General features: G+C 40.8%; 1 protein-coding gene across 2 annotated transcripts in view; it reads right to left on the reverse strand.

Annotated features, from left to right (window-relative positions):
• me1 (malic enzyme 1, NADP(+)-dependent, cytosolic) overlaps positions 1-25,369 on the reverse strand; it is a 107,944-nt gene that overhangs the window by 60,060 nt on the left and 22,515 nt on the right. For both annotated transcript variants that reach the window (XM_077217094.1, XM_077217103.1), the window contains exons 2-3: positions 8,854-8,987; positions 4,175-4,324 (exon numbers count right to left, since the gene is read on the reverse strand). In XM_077217094.1, the coding sequence (XP_077073209.1) occupies positions 4,175-4,324; positions 8,854-8,987 (284 nt within the window). The remainder of the gene's footprint in view (positions 1-4,174; positions 4,325-8,853; positions 8,988-25,369) is intronic.

A 25,369-nucleotide genomic window follows, 5' to 3' on the forward strand; every position in this document is an offset into this window, starting at 1 on the left:
TGACAATGTCTAAGGCAGGCAGGGCCGGCCCGAGGCATATGCGAACTAAGTGGCTGCTTAGGGCCCCTTGGCCACCAGGGGGCCCCCCAATCGAGTCGAAAAATCGATTAATATGTAATTAATATGAATGAATTGTAGGGTCTGGACCAATCAGACACACACTAATTATTCATATTCACTATATTTAATGAATATAAAGGTCTATGAAACTCTCCCCCAAAACTAACCTCACAAATGAAGTTACTTTGTCAGCCGGGTGTCCGGTTACAGAACACTTTAAGACTGATAACAGACTTTACGACCTCAAAGGAATGTGGCCACATGCGCCACATGCTTAAGAGAGAGAGACCATCTTTAATTAAATAAACTTTGCGGTGTTACTCTGATCTATGAAGGAACATGCCTCACAGAAACTGTGATGATTTACTGTCTCGTGTACTATTAGGTATAACAACATGGTATGTTTGATTGGGGTGTATGTGGTTGAACAACCACCCAACGGTCAATATAACCTCACCTGTATCATGCTTCCTAGCAAATTAATCCTCATTTAATGACACACACTTTGATGTACATCACCTTCTCTTAGAATGCAATGTGAATTTGTTATGTCTATTTGAGCTTGAATGAACAGTCTAAGCATGCTGGGGACAAAGACCATAAATCAACTAAGAGCCGCTTCCCCTCTCGGACATGTCACCTTACTCATAGGTCCATTCAAACCTTAGGGGTTGGTTCTTTCTCAGGGTATATCAGAGGCAGGCAACAGTGACCGCCCTCTCTTAGTTTTTCATCCAGCCGCAACACTGTTCTGGTGAGACTGGGGAGCCCCCTCCCCCTCCACGGGGGCCCCAGGGCCCAGCAGGCCTCGATTCCAACCAGATCCGGCCTCATGGAAAAGAGAGAAGACTCTCTCACAAAGAACCAAGGACAATCTCAGGAGTTTTGGAACAAAGACTCCAACCAACAAAGACTCCAACCAACAACGACTCCAATCACCCATCCTTCCGACTTCCTCACTTCTCCTGGGTGCTCGGCGTGGCCTCAACAGAGTCCCAGGCCTTCACCAAACCAGTCATGCGTTCCTGGAGAAAGAGAACGCTCAACCAACTTCCACTTGACACTGCCGGAACCATCAACGACTCCAATTTTCAACAACTTCAAGAATTGTTTCCATTACAAATGCAAGTATTCAATTCAATGAAATGTGAAAATGAAATTCTGATGGTTCTTCTCATAGACCCTCTTCCGGTTTCCAATTTCATCCTATCACTAACCTATTTATGTATTCATGTGTGTATGTTGTTTAGTTTATTTATATTCATATAAATATCTATATTTAGTTAATAAAACTTGTACATAATATGTATTTGGTTCTGTTTTGTTTGCAATACAAGTCACTTTACGATCACGGTTTTTGCTACTGGCTCAAAGTACTGTACAGGCGAAGAAATAATTATTCTTCGGTGGCCATGGAAGATACCCTTTATTAGAATAAATTAATAATCAAAATAGTTCGTTGGAAGAACTGATTAATTGATTGTAATATTAATTCAGCCACATCAAGTTAATCCAATTAACTGACCCAAATATTTATAATTAATAATAACAAGATATTATTGATTATTAATATTTCCAAAAAGCTGAGTTCCTTACAGAATGAATGAATAATTAAAGACAAGAAAATTCTGATTTCATGATCAATATACCTGCCTACAACTGCTGCTGTGTCTGCCAGCGTTTAAGTCATGCGTATAATCTAGACACCTCGCGCGTGCATGGACAATTCGTGAGCGCATAGGCACCGTAATGTTAAGCCATGTCAAAAAAAAGGACGCATCCCTCTGGTGCCGAAAATAGAAAGAAGAAAATGACAGAGGAGGAGAAAAAAGAGCAAGATAAAAGTATGTTTGCATAATTATTTATGGTATGTTTTGTGCAGCAATTGACCCATTCCTATCTACGGCAAGCCCCGAGGGGAAAAATACATTGCATACACACATATACAGCGAGCGCCAGTACATCATTACCGGTATTATAGTAACAGACTTTGTTGGATTCTGTCATGTACAATCCAACAAAGTCTGTTACAATAATAATAAAAAAAAAATGTTGAGGACAATTACACTGTATTGAGACAGTTGAGAAATAATAATATTTTTACAGTCTTCAACAATAATTGTCATTGTTGAACCCTTGCTCTTATTATGTTTCTGATTTCTCAGTTTTGTCATTATTTTAGCAAATCATGTATTTGATATGTTTTGAGACAGTTTGTTTTAAGAAGTTTCAGAGAGTTAGTAAAAGAGTAAAGTAAAAGTTAAAACTTTTTTATTGAAGTAGGCTATCTATTTTTTATTAAGTATTTATATTGTATTAATACATAACCTCACTGTATTCATTTATAATGTATCATTATTGCGTGATATTTGTGTCAATAATCGTCAAGCACAGGTGACTTCGCATAGTGGGACGGGGCCCCCAAATCAAATTCTGCTTAGGGCCCCCAAAAAGCTCGGGCCGGCTCTGAAGGCAGTCAAAGGCATTTTTCAAGTCGAGTTCGCACGCCACTGCGCAATATAATACACACACATTACCGCGGGTGGGGTTCATTTCATAAACTGTGGACAAGCTTATTTTAATGTAGCCTATAAATTAATGTCCAAAAAACGGATAATGTTATACTTTGTAGTAGCGCTATCGTCGCGTAATAATCAGTTTGGTTGTAAAAATGTATTACCTGAATGAAATGAAATCGATTGTCTCGTCCGGTGGAATCATTCATTCACAGACAGCTTACGAAGATGTTCAACTAATAAAGATCTTCATCGTTGGCAAAAATATGATGCATTTGCAGATTTGCTTTCACTAGACTATAAGTCCACGGCCACTTCATCCAACACTCTTGATGTTTTTAAATCTTCCTGTTACGACTCCGAGTCGAGTGTGAATTGAAAGCGCTTCAGATATTCAGTGCGTGCAGGAAACTGAACAGATCAGTCAAACTGATTCGCGAACCGATTTAGACAGATCAGCCAGCTTGTTTGATGAAGTCTTTAAACAGAATCGACTCAAAAGAGTGATTCATTTGTGAATTGAGCATCGCTCCTGCCCATAAAAAAGATACAGCGCGCTTGGAATAAACATGTATTGCATTAAAATAAAGTAACGAGAGGAACATCGCCCAACATAACGAAGAGGTACAGAAAACTTTCAGCAGAAAAAAAAAAAGTGTGGTGATGACCTCACACGCGGTAGGCATCTCATGCACGCGATATTGCGGTGATGCAGTTATCGTCACACCCCTAACCGTAGTTTGATTGGATGTACAGTCTCTAACCTCATCAACAAAATATATGGAAACTTTTCTCTTTAATTTTATTCCTTTAATTTATCTTGCTATCTTAACGATGTACAATTATACGGTTAGTTGGGTTGCATTTTTGGGTTGGAACCCACCAGTTCAGAACCAGTCCTATATCATAACATCAGAGGTAATGAGTCTGCTAGGCATTCTTTCCAAATACTTTGCATTTAGTGAGATTGCGGAAGGCTCTCATGAAACGTTGAGGTTGTGGAATGCTCTAAAATTTCCCCTCATTTGAGAATCCTTGGAAATCCCTCAAAATGAATCACTGAAAACAATGAGAAGACTTGAAAAGCATTCTTATATTTGATCATGTCCAGACCACAAAGTACAGCGGTGAGGGGGAAAAAAGCAAAAAAAGAGGCATAATTTGAGAGATAAAATGGGTGATAATGGCTGCTAATCACATTGAACCAAGACAGGAAGCAAAGAGTGATAACCATCTCACAACATATGCCAAACTCGTCAATGAACTAAAGGTTATGCTTATTTAAACTGGCACATACTTCAAGGAGTCAAAAAATCTGACAGCATAGTCTCCAAATTTCACCATACAATACAATTTCTGTTACGACAGGATATTCAACTTTCCAGACAGATGTTTCAACTTTCCTAGAGGCGTTCAGTTTCATTTTCCTTGAGGCAAGATATTTGATGATTTGTAGAACAATTCAAAAGCAGAGTGACTATGCCAGAAGCTAAAAGATAAGCTGCCAGTTGGATGGATGTGTTTGCTAAATGAACGTGTTGAAGGAGAAAGAGCTTAACTATAAAAACAAATTAAATTATGTTCAGCAGTCTTCTTACCTAGGTCTCCTGAAGGTAAGGCCATATTGCTGGCACGCTAGGCCGACAGTAGGCGTGTACACAATGGGCATGAATCTCTCTACGTCTGAGATCAAGACCCGGTAGAACAGCTTCTCGTTACGGTCCTGAAGGCCCATCAGAAATACGTATCTGTAAGAAAGTGGAACATAAATACAACAACATGCAATAAAGGAATACTCATAACAATATTCAGCAGATACTTAAGTAAAGGAAAATGAGAATGGAGCTAAGGCTAGAAAGCAGGACAGACACAGGGTATGGTGAGTAGCTTCAGGATATTTAAGGGAGGATTACACAAACCACCTACCCAAACACTTAAAGCTGGCGTAACAGCTTTAGATTTTATTTTGGTCATTTTGATGTTAAAGTTTCCTGCCAAAATGGAGCTTCTCAAAACAGTGACAGGGAATCGTAGTAAAATGTTAGACATATTTGTTTAATCGTTCAGCCCTCTTCAATTCTTAATCTATCTATGACAGAAAATGACAAGATTTCAGCAACAACAGTCAGTAAGTGTGACATCCCGACCTATTTTTGAGTCGTTCTGATTCAGCTAGTGTGACACCAGGAACAGACAAGCCCACATCCACTAGTGAATTAGAGGGTGACTGGGGAGAAAATACTGAGGAAATCTCTCTGATTGGATGAATAGAAGTGCACTTAAAATGTAGCTTCATAAATGTTTTAAAAGTAGTGTATTCAATGTATATAATGATCATGTTTTATTTACAGACTTTTAAGTTAAACAATAAAAGAAGTCCTATTTTTTTTTTTTTTTTACATTTTAGTTTGTAATGTTGCTGTTCGAGCATGAAAAAGGTCTACAAAGTCCACTTCTAGAGTTATTCTCTAATAATCTACGCTCTGAACTGATTGTAGTCTCGAGTTTTGCTCTGGGAATGTACACTTAAGAATATCTCTCATTTAAATAATTCCACCCAAGTTATACACAAAAAAAGTGGGAGAGGCCTGATTGAGTTGCCTCAGTAGTGTGTTGAAACTCTTGGGTGTGGTTAGGGATTTAACATTTCCAAAACACGCATGAAGCAATTGACCAATCACAAAACACTGGTCCAGCCAACCAGAGCACATTGCGCTTTTTGGAAGGAGGGGCTTCAAAAAGACTGGGAATAAATAGTGTTACAGACAGACTGGGAAGAGAGGTGCTGCAATAATGTAAAATATGTGGAAAATAATGTGTGTGTTTTTTTAACATTCAAGCATGAAAAACATAATAAAGTCTTTGAAAAAGGGCATAATAGGGATTTTCACTTTTGTTATTGCATGTTTTTTCAACGAGCTCCCTTTATGTGGCATATATTTCACAACACTGTCGTGAAAAAAACTCACTTGCGGCACCCTCCTCCCCCTTTCTACCGCTGCTCATGTGCACTTGTTATTATCGGAGCCGGCCAACTTTAACGGTTGGTTCTATGTCTACCGACGTGTGTAATACATCATACACATTGAGGGCGGCGTGTGTGTTTATGTCGAATTGCCGTAAAGCAGTTTGTGTTTCTTGCTCGTTCTCGCTTCTCACGAGACTTTCTATTTCCAACCTATTTAGGTAGCTTCCTCTGTCTTTAATGAAACATCCCAGATCGTTTGTTTTTACTTTGGTTTTCATGGTGGATTTTAAAACACCATAAAAACTTAAGTTTGAAATATCACCTATGATATAATATAATACTTAATATAAATATGTATTTAAAATGTAAAAATCATAATATATTAATATATGTTGATGTATTATATTTTATTTACATTTTTATTACAAATTATATTATATTGTTTCTCTTACCAGAGTGAAAGTGAGAGATTTCTTAATTATTTTGAGGCAAGAAACGTACTTAAATTGTATTGTAAAGTTGGTTTACAGCATAGGGAGATGGACACATACTATATCAGAGGACAGAAATGACATGAAAATGCCAACAAAAGTAGTACATAGATGTTCAGACTGTCACATTAAAAAGTCTTGACCATGTGCTGCTGCTTGAAACAAAGTTCAAGAATAATTGGGGGTTTTCCCAGCTTATGTCAAAATGTTAGGAAAAATATGCAAAAATGCCCCCAGAGATCTTAGACACACGTTCCTTGTTATAGAAATACGTTCAAGAGAAATACATTCAAGTTCTACATCTGACCCAAATTAACAAGACCACGTCGCATTCCCCATCAGTGCGAGCAAGCTTTCCATCAACGCAAGAGCATAATATCTCTCGTTTGGCTCAGGAAAAGTGTGCCCACCTTCCTCAGGCAGAAGGAAACTACCAGATGTTTACAAGGTGGTGCACAAGGTGGGAAGAGGAAAAAATCTAACTCTACCTTAAAGTGTCAGCTCTATCATGACAGTCACAACTAATTTAGACCACAGTGCTCTGACAGTGTTTGTGATGGTGAAATGTGTGAGTGATATTTTGGCAACTTGTTACCTAACTAAATCTCAGGAGAGTCAACCAAATGTCATTCTTGTGACTCGGCTCAGCTAGAATCTGGCTGGATTGTCCGTCTTCTATTTTGGCAAAGCCAACTGCTGTACAGCTGTATGTATTCCCAATAAACTGATGGGAGTAATGGCTTTCACAGAGTTTATACTGTTCCTACTATATGCGATAGCATTGTGTAGGGGAAGGCAGAACTTCAAAATGAGGTGCTTAGACTGTTAACAAGCATGATAATTCTGGACCTTAGATTAGGGAACAATTTCTTTGCATCATTTTTATTTAGATATGCAGCTTCTTTATTAATGCATCTTTCTTTCTTTTTCATCTTTCATTTTCAATATATTCCTTCCTAGTTTTCCTATATATATATATATAAATATAAAATTTCAATTTTATATATGTAAAAACTGAAAATGATATAACCAAGATACGTTTTCTGTTCTTTTGGCACTAAATCATCAACAGTAACTGCGGGTGCGGACTGAATCCTCCTCTCAAGACTCCTCTATGAGAGTGTCATGATGGCTCGTTAATCATCTCGAATACATCATCAGATCACCTAAACTCATCATTCAGCTGCAAGCCATTGCGATGTATGCAAATCATGATTTGTACAATTTGCAATATGGATATATGGATATATAGTGTGCACCCCTACCAGTGTGTCAGCGTTTGTCCTGTTTGTACTTATTGTAGCAAAAAAAAAAAAAAAATCAACATCAATAGTATTCTGTATGCATTTCTGTATGAGAAAAACTGTTTCTCCAAAACTTGTGAAATTACTTTATGAAAATAATGGCTGATGTTTAGAACCACACAACAATGCTGCGCAAAGAGCTTTTATTTGCTAAATCATTTAAATGCCAAATTATATTTATAATCTATAGGCTATTTATATATATTTCAAGTCTTAGGCCCTATGCCAAATGGCACACTTCATATGCACTTTCGGTTTTGTGGACTTACAATGGCTGCTCTGTTAAGTCCATGAGACCCTAGAGTGTCCCATTTGTCATTTCAGGTTTCAGAAGGGTCCTCGCGAGCGTCCCCTTTGCGGTCAATATGCGCCCTCAATGCACACTTTTGCCAAGTACGCACTGAAGCGAGCTCCGCCGCAGACTTCTTCCCGACAGTCAAAGCGACGTTACGTCACTAAAGTGACTCGTAGGAAGACCGTGAGGGTTTAGGGTGCCATTTGGGAAAGGGCCTTAAAGTAGTCCACACTGCGTGACAATAATCAAACAAATGAAACTATTTGCATTATGTGATGAATTAGCTCTAAGAGCTCTATTCCTTCCCTCTTGTTGTATGTTGTGGAATGTTTAGTCACTATCGCTCCTCAGTCATGCTTACAGTCTGAACCCAGCATTTAACCCATTAACCACTGGTTATGGCAGAGACTGGTTTCAGAGGGCTGTGCTGCACTTTGTCAGAAGATTGTCAAAATTTGTTCTGTAGTCTCCCTGCCTAATCCAAGCAAATGCATGTTTTTACTCTCTTTTGTTTTTACTTTGACTTTTTTTTTTTGACCAAACACCCTTCAAATATTTTTGTTAAAAATGTTGGCGGGCTGCCTGTCCCTATACAAAATTCAGGCAGCAAAACATCAAAATAACTTTGATAATCTGGGAAAGACTCCCTCATTGCTCAAGCAGTCAGTAATATGCATGCCGAGGTCAGGGTCATTTGTCTGAAAGCGGCCCATCCAGAAATAAACCTTGTCCACTGTCTGCGAGGACAAACCAAAGACTATAACGTGACCAGTAGCCTTGAGATATGACGGAAACATCATTTCCAAAAACTACAGGCATGCAAAACATGGGCTGCAAAACAGATCCCCTGCAGGAACTAATGAATTCTGGGAAAATGCAAACTAACATGATAGTTAAAGACCTATTGATGTTATTTTGATGACACTTTGATTATGCTTTTTATGTCTTGTCAGCTTTTGATGTTTCTTTGCTTTGCAGTTCAGAGAAATGGGGAAAGCAAAAAAGAGAAGAAAATGAAAATAATTCTTGCTGTAACAAAGAATCTACTTATATTGTGCAAATGGCGGCAACAACACTATAATGTTTCTACATAACACTATTTCTGTGACCTGATGGTGTGAAATTTAGTCACAGAAAACAACTCATTGATCTGAGAGAGTAATTCTAATGAAGCAGGACTGAGAACAACAGGATGGACGTCACTACTCCATTTCCTCACCTGTCCAAGTCATCCTTTTTCAGCTCGTAGTTTCTGAGGACCCGCAAAACTTGTACATCCTGGCTGAGGAAGCAGGGAGGCAACAGGCCATGAATGCCCAGCTGCAAGCGCTCTTCCAGGGAGAAGGCCATCCCCTGCAGAGAGGACACAGAACAGTCAATTATTAACAATTATAATCAGGAGTTACTGAGCATTGAGAACTGACGTGAACTGCTAAGTTTAAAATGAAAGAGATTTGAAGTTTGCAACCTCCATAAAGTGCCTTTTTTGGAGTGAAACCGGGTACACTGTATGTATATATGTACACACACACACACACACACACACACACACACACACACACACACACACACACACACACACACACACACACACACACACACACACACACACACATATATAAGTGTATATAACAGATATTAAAAGTCCTCAGATGTTCCTTAATTATACTTGTATGCCATGGAAATATGTAAAGTCTCTACATGGGCTACTATTGTAATAACATATGTACTTTGCATTCATTTCAATAATTAATCTTTACCCAGCTAAGGTTCAGCAGCTGTATTATTAAAAGATTGTTTAGAAAAGCTTAAATAAATCCCCATATTCCCCTTATATGTGTCTCAGATGACATAAAAGGCATTTTGTCGCTGTTGACAGAGTTCTCCTCCAGTCTCACTGTTTGTTATGGTGGGGAGTCTGTAATGCAAGGAAAGCCTAAGAAAGGTCACAGGGGTCACAGTTGGATCACATCTCAGTGTGATGTACAGCTAAAAGGGCAAGACTGCTGCTTTGCTGCTGCGACCCCTCGACATTTACCCTGACCTCTACAATATAAATGCTACAGCCAGGGGGCCCTGAGTTCATATTACCAGACTCCACATGAATATCTGTCAAGACCAAAAGCTGTGGCATTTGAAGCTAGCCTGTCTTTTCCTTAATGACAGACTTGCATCATCATTGCCACACCTCTGGCTGCTCCTTCAGAGGAACCACTAAGGAAGGCCCAAAACCCTGAAAGGCTGTGCTAGTTCTGCTTTTTAAACAAGTATATGCAAGCTTGGCTTTTCAACCCTTTTTCATCTGGTTATGTTAAGTGGTATGTTTGTAAAAATGATTTTGACCTTGTAAACAAAGACTACTCTGCGCACATGTAATAAGATGTGGTGTTATTGACGCAATTGAGACCCAGAGGAACTCGCCTTGTAAAAATTTGGAGGATTTTGCTGCTGCTTCATGAGATGTAAATCAAATGCAATATTTCTGAATTATCTGCAATGTAATTTAAATCTGAGTGTGATCAGTCTATATGGAAACTTTGATCTAAACCATAAAAGCAGACAGACGAAAATATATTAATGCATATATATATATATATATATATATATATATATATATATATATATATATATATATATATATATATATTAATGCATATAGTATAAGTAGATCCATTTCAATATGCATATTTAAAAATATATATTTTAAATAAATATAAACATATTAATATACGTATAAAGTTTATTAATATACAATTAAATAGTTTTGTTTTACTATTTATTGAAACGTAAAAATAATCAGACTTCCTCAGACAAAACTCCTTTGTAACAGGACACCTACATATACAATAGCATGTAACAGCACTTTTTGGCTTCTAAAAAGATTCTGTGGCAAAAATACAGACTGATTTTTATAGCTTCTATCACGTCTGTCATCTTCTGAAGCTAACTGTGCAGTGCGCCACTGATGGTCTTTATTTAAGAGCCTCGAAAAGTCACCGCCATCTTGCCAGGTCTGAATTGCAACCCTTGTGATTAAAAACGGACATTCTATTTTCTCTATTCTGGTTTATGCAAGACTATCCCTAGACACTTATAATTACATATTCAAGACAACTTTGATGTAAATAAGCATTTCATTGACCTTTACTGACCCCAAAGTGCTTGCTATTCTTGTAACCAGTGATTTGAGAAGACTGAAGATTACTCGAAAGAAACAGCAACAGGGATTCTCAATGAGAACACCTAATCAAATATAATTACTCAAACAGCTCTAAAAACATTGAATGGTTCCTTGTGTCATGTGTAATGGAGACATCTGTGGAACCGGGCCCAAGCGGCAAATTAACGTCTCTGACAATGGAGCTGCAGGTGGAACTCTGGAGGGCACGTCCACAGGCCCCAGGACTGGCATTCTAATCGTGGCCATGGATGGCTGGACTGGGGAAAGTGGTCTGTTTGATGGCACGCATGGATGGCAAGATTAGAGCAATGAGTCCCGGAGCTCCTGGCGAGGCTGGCGTGGGAACTGGTGAGGTACTTGGCGCTGGTTAAGAGCGACTCTGCTTTGACGCTAAGTGGAGTGGGAGACTTACAGCGCTGCTATCTAGATAAAAAGGGTTGCAAAATATTTATTTAGTTAAAATCACAGTTTTTGCGATTTGATGATCGCACTTAGCCATATTGCGATTTTAATTTTATTTTGATTAATCGTGCAGCCCTATAAACCTTTATGATTTTTATTCTGTGGAACACAAAAAAAGATATTTTTAAAAGTCAATGGCATCCAAACAACACAGGAGTATCACACCATCTTTTTTTGTAGAGAATTTCACAGAATAAAGAAAATCGTCTCGGTTACGTATGTAACCCTAGTTCCCTGATAGGGAACGAGGTGCTGCGTCAAACGCTGTGGGAACGCCCCTGCTTTGTGCGTCATGAAGCACGTATGGAATCAGCCCAATGGAGAGATGGAACGTCATAGGCGGGTGACGTCATCGACCAGGAAACTATAAAGCACCCCATAAACACAAGCGCAACAGCTTCTGATAGGCCTGAAGGAAGCGCTAGCGGGAATGCGGGGAGTATGGTGGAATGACGCAGCGTCTCATTCCCTATCAGGGAACTAGGGTTACATACGTAACCGAGACGTTCCCTTTCAAGGGAACTCGAGCTGCGTCAAACGCTGTGGGAACGCTAATACCCACGTCGCCATAGGACCAAGTGACCGCCATGTGAGAACTAGCGCACAGAGGACGAGAGCACCAGTGCCCCAGGGGTAGAACTTAAGTCTAGGTCGTAGAACTTAATGAAAGTATGCGGTGAGGACCATCCAGCCGCATCACAAACGTCACTGAGGGAAACTCCTGACAGTAAGGCTTTAGAAGCCGCCATAATCCTGGTAGAGTGGGCTCGTACAGCCAAAGGTGAAGGCTGACCAGCCGACTCATAGGCAAGTGAGATAGCCTCGACCACCCACTTGCTCATTCTCTGTTTAGACGCGGGACACCCCTTCTTGGGTGGCCCAAAGCACACAAATAGTTGTTCTGACTTCCTCCACAGGGCAGTTCTGTGGACATATGCGTCTAACGCCCTAACAGGGCAGAGTAAATTAAGTTTCTCCTGGTCAGACGACAGAAATGGAGGACGACAAAAGGCCTGCAGAACTGTAGGTCTAACAACATTAGTAGGGACCTTGGGAACGTAACCTTGTCTAGGATGCAGAAAAGCCTTAACCATGCCAGGCGAAAATTCCAGGCACGAGGGTGAAACCGACAGAGCCTGCAAATCTCTGATTCTCTGTAGTGAGGAGATAGCAAGAAGAAAGATAGTCTTAAACGTGAGAAACTTCTCAGGAACTTCTTCAATAGGTTAAAGAGGAGCTAGGGAAAGACCTTCTAATACGAAGGCCAGATCCCAGGCCGGCACCCTCGTACGAACTGCTGGCCTCAGCCTCAGTGTGCCACGAAGGAAACGAGTTATAAGTGAGTGTCTCCCAAGAGAAACTCCACTGAAAGGGACGTGGTAAGCAGCCAGTGCCGCCACATACACCTTTAGTGTGGAGGGGGATAGCCCTGTGGAGAAGCGCTCCTGCAGGAATTCCAGCACTGCACCCACTGGGCAGTTAACTGGGTCCTGCAGGTGCTCTCCACACCAAGAAGTGAAGAGTTTCCACTTCAAGGCATAAAGCTTCCTCGTGGATGGAGCTCTGGAGTGAAGAATGGTCTCAACAACCTCGGTTGAGAGACCAGAGTTCATGAGCTGTGCCCCCTCAGAGGCCAAGCCCTGAAAACTGGGCGGGGGTGAAATATCATGCTGCCCGCCTGAGATAGTAGATCCCTCCTGACCGGGAGCTCCAAGGGAGAGCCGTCCAGGAGAAAAATCAGGTCCGCAAACCATACTCGGGCCGGCCAGAACGGGGCTACTAATAGTAGGCTGACCCCGTCCCGGCGAACCCTCTCCAGATCTCCAGGCAGCAGAGCAATCGGGGGAAAGGCGAACAGACGTGACCTCGGCCACGGCTGCACCATAGCGTCCAACCCCAGAAGGGCTGGATGGCTGATGGAAAACCACAGATAACAATGCGTGGTCTCTTTGGAAGCGAATAGGTCCACCTCGGCGAGACCGAAACTCAACCAAAGGAGCTCCACCACCTCGGGATGGAGTCTCCAATCCCCCGGCCTCGGCCCCTGTCTCGACAGGGAGTCTGCTACCACATTCAAATACCCAGGAAGATACATTGCTCTCAGAAATAGTAACCTCCCTTGGGACACAGGAGGATCTGACGGGCCAACTTGTAAAGCCGGCACACCCGCAGGCCCCCCTGATGATTTATATAAGAGACCACCGACGTGTTGTCTGACTGAACTAACACATGATGACCTCTCAGGTCTGCTAGGAAGTGTTTCAGAGCCTGGAACACCACCAACATCTCTAGACAATTTATAAGCCTTGATAGATGATAGTCCTGCGACAGCCCTTGGGCTGGACGACCACTCGTGACCGCCCCCCACCCTGTGAGGGAAGCATCCGTCATTAGCGTTACGCGACGACAAAGAGCCCCCAACACAGGCCCTTTGAACAGGAACCAAGTTTCTTTCCACATGACCAGAGCAGGAAGGCAGCGCCGCATGACTTTGATCGTGCAGAGCGGATTTCCCCTCGGGGAGAATCCCTTGGTCCTGAGCCACCACTATAGCGATCTCATGTACAACAGGCCGCCAGGTATAACGTCGGACGCTGCTGCCATCAGACCCGACAGTCTCTAAAACTGTTTTACAGTAAGTAGCTGGCCTAGCTTTACTTGTTTCACAGCTGAGAGAATCGAAACGATGCGGGTCGGAGCGAGTCGCGGCTGCATCGAAACCGAAACCCAAACGAAACCCAGAAAAGTGGTCTTCTGAGGAGATAATACACTTTTCTTTGCGTTCAGCCTCAACCCCAACTTCCTGATATGAACGAGAACGACATCTCAATGTCGAACCGCCATCTGCTCTGTCTGAGCTAAAATCAACCAATCGTTGATGTAATTGAGGACACGAACACCCTGAAGCCTCAGGGGCACTAGTGCTGCGTCCATGCATTTCGTGAAAGTGCGGGGAGATAAAGCTAGGCCAAGGGGAAGAACCCTGTGCTGGTACACCTCGCCCCCGAAGGCGAACCTCAGGAACTTCCTGTGTTGTGGAAGGATGGAAATGTGGAAGTACGCGTCCCTTAGATCTATCGTGACAGACCAGTCCTCGGATCTGATTTGTGACACGATCTGCTTGATAGTGAGCATCTTGAATTTTGGCTTCCCTACCGAGCGATTCAATAGGCGCAGGTCTAAAATTGGACGCAACCCCCCATCCTATTTTGGAACGATGAAATATCGGCTGTAACAGCCTGACTCCACACTGGGAGGAGGAACCCGTTCTATAGCCTCCTTTTGAATGAGTGCTTTCACCTCTTGTTCCATAACCAGAGCCTGCTCGGGGCCCACCACTGTAGGCAGAACCCCTCTGAATCTTGGTGGACGAAACCTGAATTGGATAGCATAATCCCTTTCTATTGTCTGCAGGACCCAATGAGATATTTTTGGAAGGCTTTTCCACTCTGCCAGAAATTCTACTAAGGGTACCAGTCTCTCAAGACTGGCCTCTGGTGTAACTTGAGCAGCAAATGCAGCACCCTGTAACGGCACACCGGCAGGGAACAACTGGTCTAACCGCTCTGAAACCCTCTTCAGAGGGAGCGAGCATCCCTCGGGAAATCGCTCGCTGGGACCGTCTGCGCCCCGGCATGAAGGCGGGGTTGGCAGAACGGGCCCCTGAGGGCACCGAGGAAGAATGGGCACCGTAGAAAGAGGTGAACACCTTTCCGCCTCGGTGGGGACCACCCTCAGTGTCCTGCGCGCCGTGGCGCCAGGACTTCTTCTTAGCCGAAGCCTTCTTAGCTAATATAACTGTCCTCAGATCAGTTCTATTACTGGGAGATTTGGGCTGAGAGTGCCGCGGCTGAGCCCACTGTCCAGCAGGGGGAGCACGAGACGCGACACTCTGGTTCAGCGCCCTATATGATGAGCTCGCAGACGGCCGGGGCTGCTCCCGCCCAGCAGCCCCAGGGACATGACTTTTTTAAAGGGAGAAATTTCTTAAAAGCTGTTGTTTGCTTTTTCTTCTCCTGGAATTTATCGATGACAGAATTTACAGCATCGTACACTCCAGAGAGGAGTGTCTAAAAGGCAAGCTTTTTCTTTTATATTTGTCTGATTTAACCACAGATGTCTTTCTGCGGCCACCAGAGCTGCCATAGATCGAACCACTAGCTTGGCCGACTCTCTGGTTGCGCGCAGGGATAAATCAGCAGCCTGACGCAGTTCGCGAACTCACTCTCACTCACGTCCCTCAGCAGGTCAGCCTGGTATGCCTGCATAATAGACATAGTATGCAGACATGACGCAGCTTGACCTGCCGCCGAATACGCTTTACCCACAAAAACCTAAATATTTCTAAGAGTCTTGGTGGGTAATGCCGGTGCCTTAACAGATGACGCAGCCTCGAGGGAGAGAAAACTCGCAAGCGTCTCTTCCATACGAGGCATTGCCGAATAACCATATGATTTTGCCCCCACAATATTAGAATATGTTGAAGTCTGGGGACTAAACACTCTATATGACACCGGTTTTTTCCACGATTTCGACACCTCAGTGTGGAGATCGGGAAAAAACGGCAAGCACCGGCGTGGAGGTTGCACTCGTGATGGCAAAAATCTCTCATCTAATTTTGATTTAGAAACAGATTCCTGTCTAGTCACTGGCCATACAATGCTGAGTTTTTCTACAGCTCTTGTTAATACCTCCACTAGCTCATCACTTTCGGGAGTGTAAGGTGACGAATCCTCCACATCTCCCTCATTTATAACTGTTGCCTCAGCCCGAGCGGAAGAAACCGAAGAAACCGAACACGGGACTGAGGCACTGGATCTCACAGGTGAAGGGAGAGATAAGGCAGAGCCCATATCTAACCCCGCTGAGAGATCCATCTGCGATCCCCACGATACGCGTCGTCGCTCTGCCTCGGCAAGAGCGGGACCCGAACCGCGGGGAGCTCGCACCGAACCACTCTCCCCGGCGGGAGCGGAGCGTCCTTAATGGCAGACGCTCGCAATGCTCACAATCAGCTCCCTCGAGAGCTGACTTGGCATGCTGCACTCCCAAACAAACAACACAAAGAACATCTGTATCCCCACTCGTAAAATAACGCGAGCAGGGAGGGACACACTTCCTAAACTGCTGTTCGTTCGCCATATCTCTCTTAATATATATATATATATATATATATAAATTGTTTGTGTGGTGCAGAGTATGTAAAAACAGACAATATTCACAGAGGGACAGATTCACATATAGCGCGACTGAAGGCACAAAAAGCTGTTGCGCTTGTGTTTATGGGGTGCTTTATAGTTTCCTGGTCGATGACGTCACCCGCCTATGACGTTCCATCTCTCCATTTGGCTGATTCCATACGTGCTTCATGACGCACAACGCAGGGGCGTTCCCACAGCGTTTGACGCAGCTCGAGTTCCCTTGAAAGGGAACATTCAGCGTTGGAACAACACGATGATGAGTAAATGATGAACTAAACTATATCAGAGCCCCTGCCATGTTTATTGGCTCAGGTTGTTACAGTTTTGCTTTTTGTAGCAATAAAGGGACAGGCAGGGCAGAAATGTGTGAACGCTTCCACATGCGCAACAACCACATTAAAGACGCCAATGTGTTGTGTGCCAACATGTGTTATGCCCACACAAGCTCAAGCAAGGAGAGCTGCTGTGCATGCCAACCTGTAATCTCAACATCAATTCCACCACCCCTTTATTTTGGCCATGACAAGTACCACCCCAAACACACAGCACTAAGTACTTTGTGGCAAACATTAAAGCCTTGCTTTTGACTGATAAGAGCCAGTCTACAGCTTTCAAAAGCTCTTCAAGACTTCAAGTAAGAGGTTACACTGAAGAAGAAGGTGGGGATTCCAATTCAAACAACTCAATCTGAATCCTGAAATTCCCAGTACTTGTACGTGGAAAAAAGTTGCAGCTGCTTCATAGAGTGCCAAAAAAGCACCAAGGCAAAAAAAAAAGGCAGAAAGGCAGCAAAACTGTTCTTCAATGGAACTTCACAGTGGGAGGGATGTTTCTTGATCCTGTAATGGAGAATACATGAGAGTCCATGAAGCACAAAAGTGTCAGTGGCAATACAATGAGCCGCTTTGGATGAAGTATTGCATTTTGTGATCTCACTGATGTGAATGTGAGCTGAGCCATTGCATAACCTTAATCGAAATTTTCAACTAATAAACAACTAATTTTTTTAGTTGTTTATTTTAATAGGTTTTTTCGACGATTCCCCCACAATTCTGAATATACTACTAAACAAAATAACATGTAATTTAGAGGTTCTTTGACAAAATGTTAATTGTTGCTGTATATTTATAAAATAATTTGAATTAATTATTTTTTAAAAATTGGTTTGAATGAATAATTAAATGAGACATTAAACTGTTTAATTTCCTCCTCATAATATACATTTGCACATCACCACATTTTCAATGATTCTCAAACGACTCGTCAGATGAATCAATCTGTCTAAATCCCTCCTTTCCGAGAGCTACTCTGCTCTGATTGGCCAGACAGCTCAGTCTGTTGTGATTGGTTAACCGCGTACAGCGCACGCATCGAAAACAAAAAACGCCAATTGCCATAACAAAATCAGCTCTGCATGTCCTGAGGTTTCCTACACCATAAACTAAACACAGTAATAATGAACAATGACGTTGATTTTACCATATCAATGCGAGCGTGATGATAAAACATTGGAAGAACTAGTTATTCAACCTGAACCTCCATCACAAGGACGACTCGAGCAGGACATTTCTCAGTGATACACTACTGAGTTTGAGGTAAATTATGAGATGTTGCAACTGTAATTCCTCAGCATCAGCATTAACAAGTGCATGTCCATCAACAAACTGATGTAACATAAACGTTGGTAAAACAAATCTTACTTCATGCTTAATCTTTCAGTTTTAGGTAATAGTGGCCCACAACTGATTAGCAGAAGTATTTCAGTAAGACAGTAATAATGTGATTTAGCCAGTTAGCTGGAGACCTACACAATATAAAACTCAAAACTAAGTATTTTGAACACCATCTTTCAAGAGTAAGCGGTTTGTGAATCCTGGATTAAACCCCGAGATTTGAGCAGTCGTCAGTAAAATAAAGGGAACACAGCAAAAGTTTAGGATTATACTGCTGTGGTATTGTGGTAAAGGTGAATTTTAACCATGATTCTTCACATGCTCATCCTTGGGCAGTGAAAAAAACTGGCTTTACCTTCACATTGTAGAGCACAGCATCTTCTTGACATGATGCTATCTAGTATCCATAGGAATCAGCTGCAGGTTTGAGGGGGTTTCAAGTTTCCCTGGTGTCTGCGCTCGCAATAAGTGGGCGGGCAATATGCTAACTTTTCGTCTTGACGTCACAAAGAAACGGCTTATGACTCGTTTGAAAAACGATTCATTTCATTGACTCAGAGTCGACTCTTAGTTTTGAAAGACAATAACTTTATATACAGTGCCCTTTCAGATTTAAAACTTTGCAGGATGTTTTCATTCACTTAGAGCTATGGTACTACATGAAAGGTCATTTTCAAAAATCCATAATAGGGGCCCTTTAACAGTAATATTTGCCCCCTACTGGCATAACGGTGCAATTGATACAATCTTTATTTGAAGCATCAAGTTTCTTTGAAAAGGTAATTTATTCTATTTTGATTGCTAACATAAACATCTTTGTTTATATCCAAACTATAAACTTTTATCCCAGTACTTATGTGATAATTTCAAAACATGGCAACTGCTCTGTCTGTTTCAGTGACAGTGTCAACACAGATTTTAATGTTCCGCTGTGATCATACTTAGATTTAATAGACATAGCAGAATCGTTGTCATTAGGAATAAGGTTGCGTGGGTGTTTGAATCGAGATAACAATCTTTTAACGATAAATCGTGCAGCTCTACCTTTAACCATAGTCAATTTTACCAACACAAACGTATGTTTTAAAGCATCCAGGAACGGTAGACATCTACTGTACTACCCAAACCCAATGTATTTGGATTCGGCCATTTCAAATGAGTCACAGACAGCTGGGAAAAAAATCCTCTGTCATCAACAATGTCAGAGCAATCTCACATACAGCTCCCACTCTCTGATCCTTTGTTTGTTCTGGAGGTGGATCATGTGATGGGTACATTTCATTGACATAAGGGAGCTGTGTCTGATCACTAGCATGGCTATTGCATTAGGTCAAAGCATTCTCTTAACAGAAAACTTTTTAGTGTTTTCACTTACAGTAGATGAAGGTCGCCACTTGGACATAAGAGAAATGTGAGAAGCACATTTCAGAATCAGAACAAAAACTTGGCCTATGATCTCTTTCTCAGAAATGGAGCCAGTGTGTATATTAGACTGACTTGGACGATTTCCTTTCTCACGTCCCTTTCTCATTTTGAGAATCTAAAATGGACCAAGTAGTGAACCCTGCTTCACACCATGATTTCCGTTTGGATCAAGATTTGGAGTTATGTTTGGTGTGTGAATGTTGGTCTACTTGTATGTGTGAGTGTGTGTAGAAATGCATAGTTGGGCGTTTCTTCAACTATAGGGACTTTTGGCCCAGTGGAATTTTTCGAAAATAAATGATCTGAAGTATATGCTAACAACTCCACAAGGGATTCAATGATAAGATTCATTTTAAGAGATATCACTATCAAAAACTATTTGTGAAGTGTTTGTTCATGTATGAAGGAGAAAACAAGACAAAAATAGATGAGATAAGGACATTGATGGCTTTTGTTCTCAGTTCTCTGATCTGCTCTGAATCAAAGATGTCCTGAGCTCCAGGTCCTTTGATCCTGAACACCAGACTATCTTTCTTTTGACTGCTACTTAAAGTTCAACGATATATATATATATATATATATATATATATATATATATATATATATATTCTAAGTTTGAGAAAGAAGAAAACACCACCTATCTGCACTGAATCAGAGAGGCTGCAGACTTTTTTCTTTCTTTTTTACCAAAATAGCAGCCATATGTCTGGACAAAAAAAATTGTATTCTACTCAAAAACACTTATTTAAATATATTTTCAGCAGACCAACCAAGAGATTGACAAGTTGGCACTGCCTGAGAGTAGCATTTTTATTGCAACAAATGAATTGTCACCAAGCCCGTACCACCATGGTGTAAGCTGGGGTGCTTCTCAATATCCCTCCTCGTCTCCTCGTTCCTCTGTCCTCCATCCTATGACCCGGAAACCGATCGAGCTCAGCCATCTTGAAGGACATCTCAATTCTCTAATTGCACCGCGAGGAGGCGAGGATCGAGGAGTGAGGAGGCTTCCAGAGGGGTCATGAGCGAGGATACACAGGTGTATCCTATGCAGAAGAGTTTTATCGACTAAACGTGACGCGCGTATACATTCTCCTCCCCCTTCACATCGATCACAATCTGTTTTAATGTATACTTTACCTTTGCAGTTTATATAAACCACACATTAGACATATTTCAACAGGGTATCTTGCTTTATTATTATTTATTATGAATTTCTTAAATAAACAAACTTCAACAACATAAGGGCAGATCCTTTGAGCGCTGCTGATGACGCTATGAAGTGACGCTCGAGTGATCAAGTATTCCAATGTATAAAAAAAGCTTTCATTCGATTCCTCCGTCCTCATTTTCTTTCCTTGCGTCCTTCCCTCAAAACCTACAGGGGGTGGAGCTTAGACGCTAGGAAAGGAAGCGAGGAAAGGAAACGAGGATGCAGAAATAAGAAATGAGAAGCACCCATGGTCTTTTCAGCAAGGCCAAGCCATTGTGGTGAGATTGAAAATATGCTGTCAACAGCATTGTTTTCTTTTATCACGCTTATTTTTATCTACTTATTTATCTAAAATGTCAAAAATTCTTTTACTTAGTCTTTACATAAAAACTAATTTTTTTTCAAAACTAACACAAAAACAAAAGGGTAGACACACCTGTACAAATAAGATTTATCTTTATGAATCATTTTTGCAGCTGACAATGTGGGTATGTTAATCTTAAAGAACACCTGCACAATGCAGCCTTGTTTAAGATTTTGCCAATATGCTTCTAATCTAAATCACTATTCATATCTGCAAATCCACAATCCAGCAGAGCAACAGAGCAGCAAATTTAGTAAAAACAACAATCCAAAACCATCTACCTCCTTTAATTGCTAAAAGTTACACTCTGACTGTTTTGAACCTGCCATGTTAAGTAAGATGATTGTTAAGAAGGGTTGCCGTGGGACACAAACAGATCACGTCCCAGTGAAATTCCCCTTCCTCTGCATGCAATTCTATTTTCAAAATGCTCACCATGTTGTCCACAAAGGTAACAATGTCTTAAGAGTTGTAAAAGGGGGCATTTTTCAATGCTTTCTGGTAAGGTAGTAAAATGTTCTTTCAGTCCAGCAGGGTCTCAGATTGCTTGTGGACATTAATAGTCCCGTTGTAAACAGCAAGCAAAATCTTTACAGGCCTGGACTGCAGGTGTAGGACTTGCACTGAAAAAAGCTGCATTGAATTCAGTCACGACCTCTAACAATGGCACAAAAGCACAGTCTAATGCATCAACTTAAGTGTAAATTCTGTTAAATGAATGTCGCTATTTGTGTTACGGTCAAAGTGACAAGGAGATTATTCATATTGAAGATAACTTTTATCACTTGCTGCTTTTATTGCTTCTAGCTTTAGTTGTTGTGCCTTTTATTATATAAGGGCTCATTCTCTGTTTTTTTTGTTTGTTTGTTTTTAAATCAGATTAGTTAATTCACAGCCATAAACCATGATTTTGATTGGACAAAAATGTGTAGCACAGGGAGATTTTTATTAAAATGTTTGCTATATTTTCCTAGAAGATAAAAACTGTAAATTTATATTTTCTATCTGCTAAAAGTCAATTTTGCAAATGTTTAGTAGTGCACTAACCTATAGATGACTTTAAAGCACATGAGACTAAAAGCCACAAAACTTGGGTCTCGAAATAAAGGTAAGAGAGTGGAAATAAGATGCCATAGGTCAAACTTGAACCTCAGTTCCCATGAGTCAACACCCCCCTAACCGGGGTTATTTTATTTAAATTAGGAGACATCCATCTTTTATTAAATTATATAGACTCTGAAGAACCAATTGTATAATGGATGTTAAATAAAATTCCGAGACTTCATGGCCAAGAGCGAGTCAAGGCCGGGTAAATATGCATTCAATCCCTCCGGGCACTCAGTCCGTGGTCAGGCTCATAACCAGTTCTCAAGTATATCAACCCTGACTGTGTTTTTTTATTCTTCTTTAATGTGCACCACTTTTCCTTTATCATTCCCAAAATGGTCTGTCATCATCTCTTTGTACCAAAAAACAAGTCTCTCCAGCTGTATCTTTTCATCAGAGAACTGAGGATCAGGATCAGAACAACCAGACAAAACACAAAATAGGAAACCACAAAGGAGACAGGTTAAAAGTAACAGAGAGAATGGCATAGGTGACAAGGCTAGTTGAAACAAAGTGGTCCGTGTATTATAGAAGAAAAAAAACTACTTTGTAAAATGAGACTGTTGTTACCAACTATACAGAAACTCAGAAAATGGACAGGAACGAATACTCAAGTGACTAGAAAGCTTACAATTAAATCCACTCTGATCAAAAGAAATAGACAGAACAACTGCAGAAAGTATGTGTTGGGCTCTTTAGATGTGCTAAAGTCACAAGAATGTTACTGAAATATTACATTTCATCACAGAACCTACTTTGGCACTTCTCAGTGTGCCAAATGTAGCAATTAGCTTTTACTAATATTAACTTTGTGTAGCACTCAAAAAGGAAACTTAACATTTTAATAGAAAAGTTCATTGTAGTGTTGTTAATAGTAACTTAATACAAGACATTTTTGGTACTCCAAGTGCTTTCGTTCACTAGTATTTGTTGTAAATTGTCATTACCTGCAATGAGTTCTTCACAAGCTGCATGTGCTGGTGTCGAACTAAGACATTTTTCATCGCTGTCAAACTATACATTAGTATTTATTTGATTTAAACAGATTGAAGGTTAGGTCGTTTGAATCGACACCTTAACAGGCAATCTAGGTTGACTGTAGGAATGGGAATCAGGTTTTTCACAATTTTGAGTCCTTCACATCTTAACAATCCCTGGATTCGGACTGCACACTGGTCGACCTGTACTAATTTACTAATTTACTTGAATTGACTTAATTTACTCGTTGTACACTCGTTGTTGCAGTGCATTTTGGAATTTGAATGAGGGCACTCGATAACATCTACTATAGTTTCAGACACCACTACAAATAGATGTCCCTTCAAATAGTGCCCTATTTAAGGGTATGGGGCAATTTCCGAAACAGCCTTGGTTCAAAAGAAACATTCGTCTAAGAATGGAACTGCACTGTTTGTCATGTGTGTTTCTGATTCACTTAAAATAATTTGCTTGAATGGTTAAATTGTTTGTGAACTGGACTACACTCGTGTTTTGTACTGTATGTTTTGATTCATTAAAAGAACGGTCTAATAAGAGTCTTTCGTCCGGGAATCAGACTGCACCCAATAATCAGGTTGTGTTTTATTCATTCTCTCAAAATAACCATTTCTTGCTGTAATAAGAACCAGTTCTCCATTCAGTTGACCGTCCCGAGAACAATACAACCTGACAGCTAGCTCATGAATTTGACGTTAATGACCAAAGAGTCAAAGGAAAAATGCACACATAAATTTTTTTCCAAATGGAACCAATTTCATTGTCTGGAAGAATAATTAAATTTCAGCACTTAAATTAGTTATATAAGAGAGTTCAGAATTCATATGTGGAAAAGATCCAATTAAAACTCACAAAAGATTATGGTAACACTTTACAATTAGGACCTACCTGTTAACATTAGTAAATGCATTAGCTATCAAGACCTAACAATGAGCAATATATTTTTGAGCATTTATTAATCTTTGTTAATGTAAAAATATAGTTCACTGTTTGTTCTTGTTAGTTCACAGTGCATTGTCTATGTTAACAGACAGCATTTTGACTTTTAAAAATGTATTGTTGAAATTAACATTGACTGATATAAATAAATTCTTAAATACTTCAGTATCATTCATTGTTAATTCATGGTAACTAGTTAGCTGTTAACAAATTAAACCTTATTATAAAGTGTTACCAAGATTAAAAACTGCTGCTCCGCTTATTCCCATGACACCTTTTTATTTATAATAGTTACCATTACAAACCTTAGTCTAATGCTGAATCTCATGCTCAGGGATTACAGTAACGTGAAGTTGTGAAATTAATTACTGTTTTTCAGATTTTATAAAAACAATTTAATGCAAATGTCCACAAATGTGCATAACATCATATCTGTCACTACAATCTGCTTTGGTACAATATGTTTTGGTACAATAATTGCCCTTTTTCTCACATGAGAGTCACAACATTGTTTTTTAACCTTGGAAAGCTTTTATAGACTTCCTTAGGTTACCAGCATCTTTCATCTTTCTATTTTTAGTTTGGTTTCATGCTCACGTCTTGTCAATTTTTAGTATTTTTGTTTCATTTTTTATGCTTTTCTTTTGTTCTTCCATGTTATTTGTAAATATTCTGTATTATTATTATTCACTAAATATACTATTTGGGTTCAAAGATTTTATCTTGTCCAGTTTTATTTCAGTTTTATTCATATTTTAATGAATAAAGACATAATCCCTCCAGCGTGTCCTAGGTCTTCCCCGGGTACTCCTTCCAGTGGGACGCGCCCAGAACACCTTCCCCGGAAGGCGTCCAGGAGGCATCCGGAACAGATGCCCGAGCCACCTCAGCTGGCCCATCTCGATATGGAGGAGCAGCAGCTCTACTATGGGTTCCTACCGAGTGACCGAGCTCCTCACCCTATCTCTAAGGGATCGCCCAGCCACCCTGCGGAGAAAACTCATTCCGGACGCCTGTATCCGGGATCTTGTCCTTTCGGTCATGACCAACAGCTAGACTGACCGGTAAATCGAGAGCTTCGCCTTGCAGCTCAGCTCCTTCTTCACCACGACAGACCGGTACATCGACCGCATTACTGCTGATTCTGCACCGATCCGTCTGTCATTCTGCCGTT

Source organism: Siphateles boraxobius, unplaced genomic scaffold, assembly GCF_051911475.1.
Source record: "Siphateles boraxobius isolate OS27281-9 unplaced genomic scaffold, OSU_SipBor_1 12, whole genome shotgun sequence".
Lineage (NCBI taxonomy): Eukaryota > Metazoa > Chordata > Actinopteri > Cypriniformes > Leuciscidae > Siphateles > Siphateles boraxobius.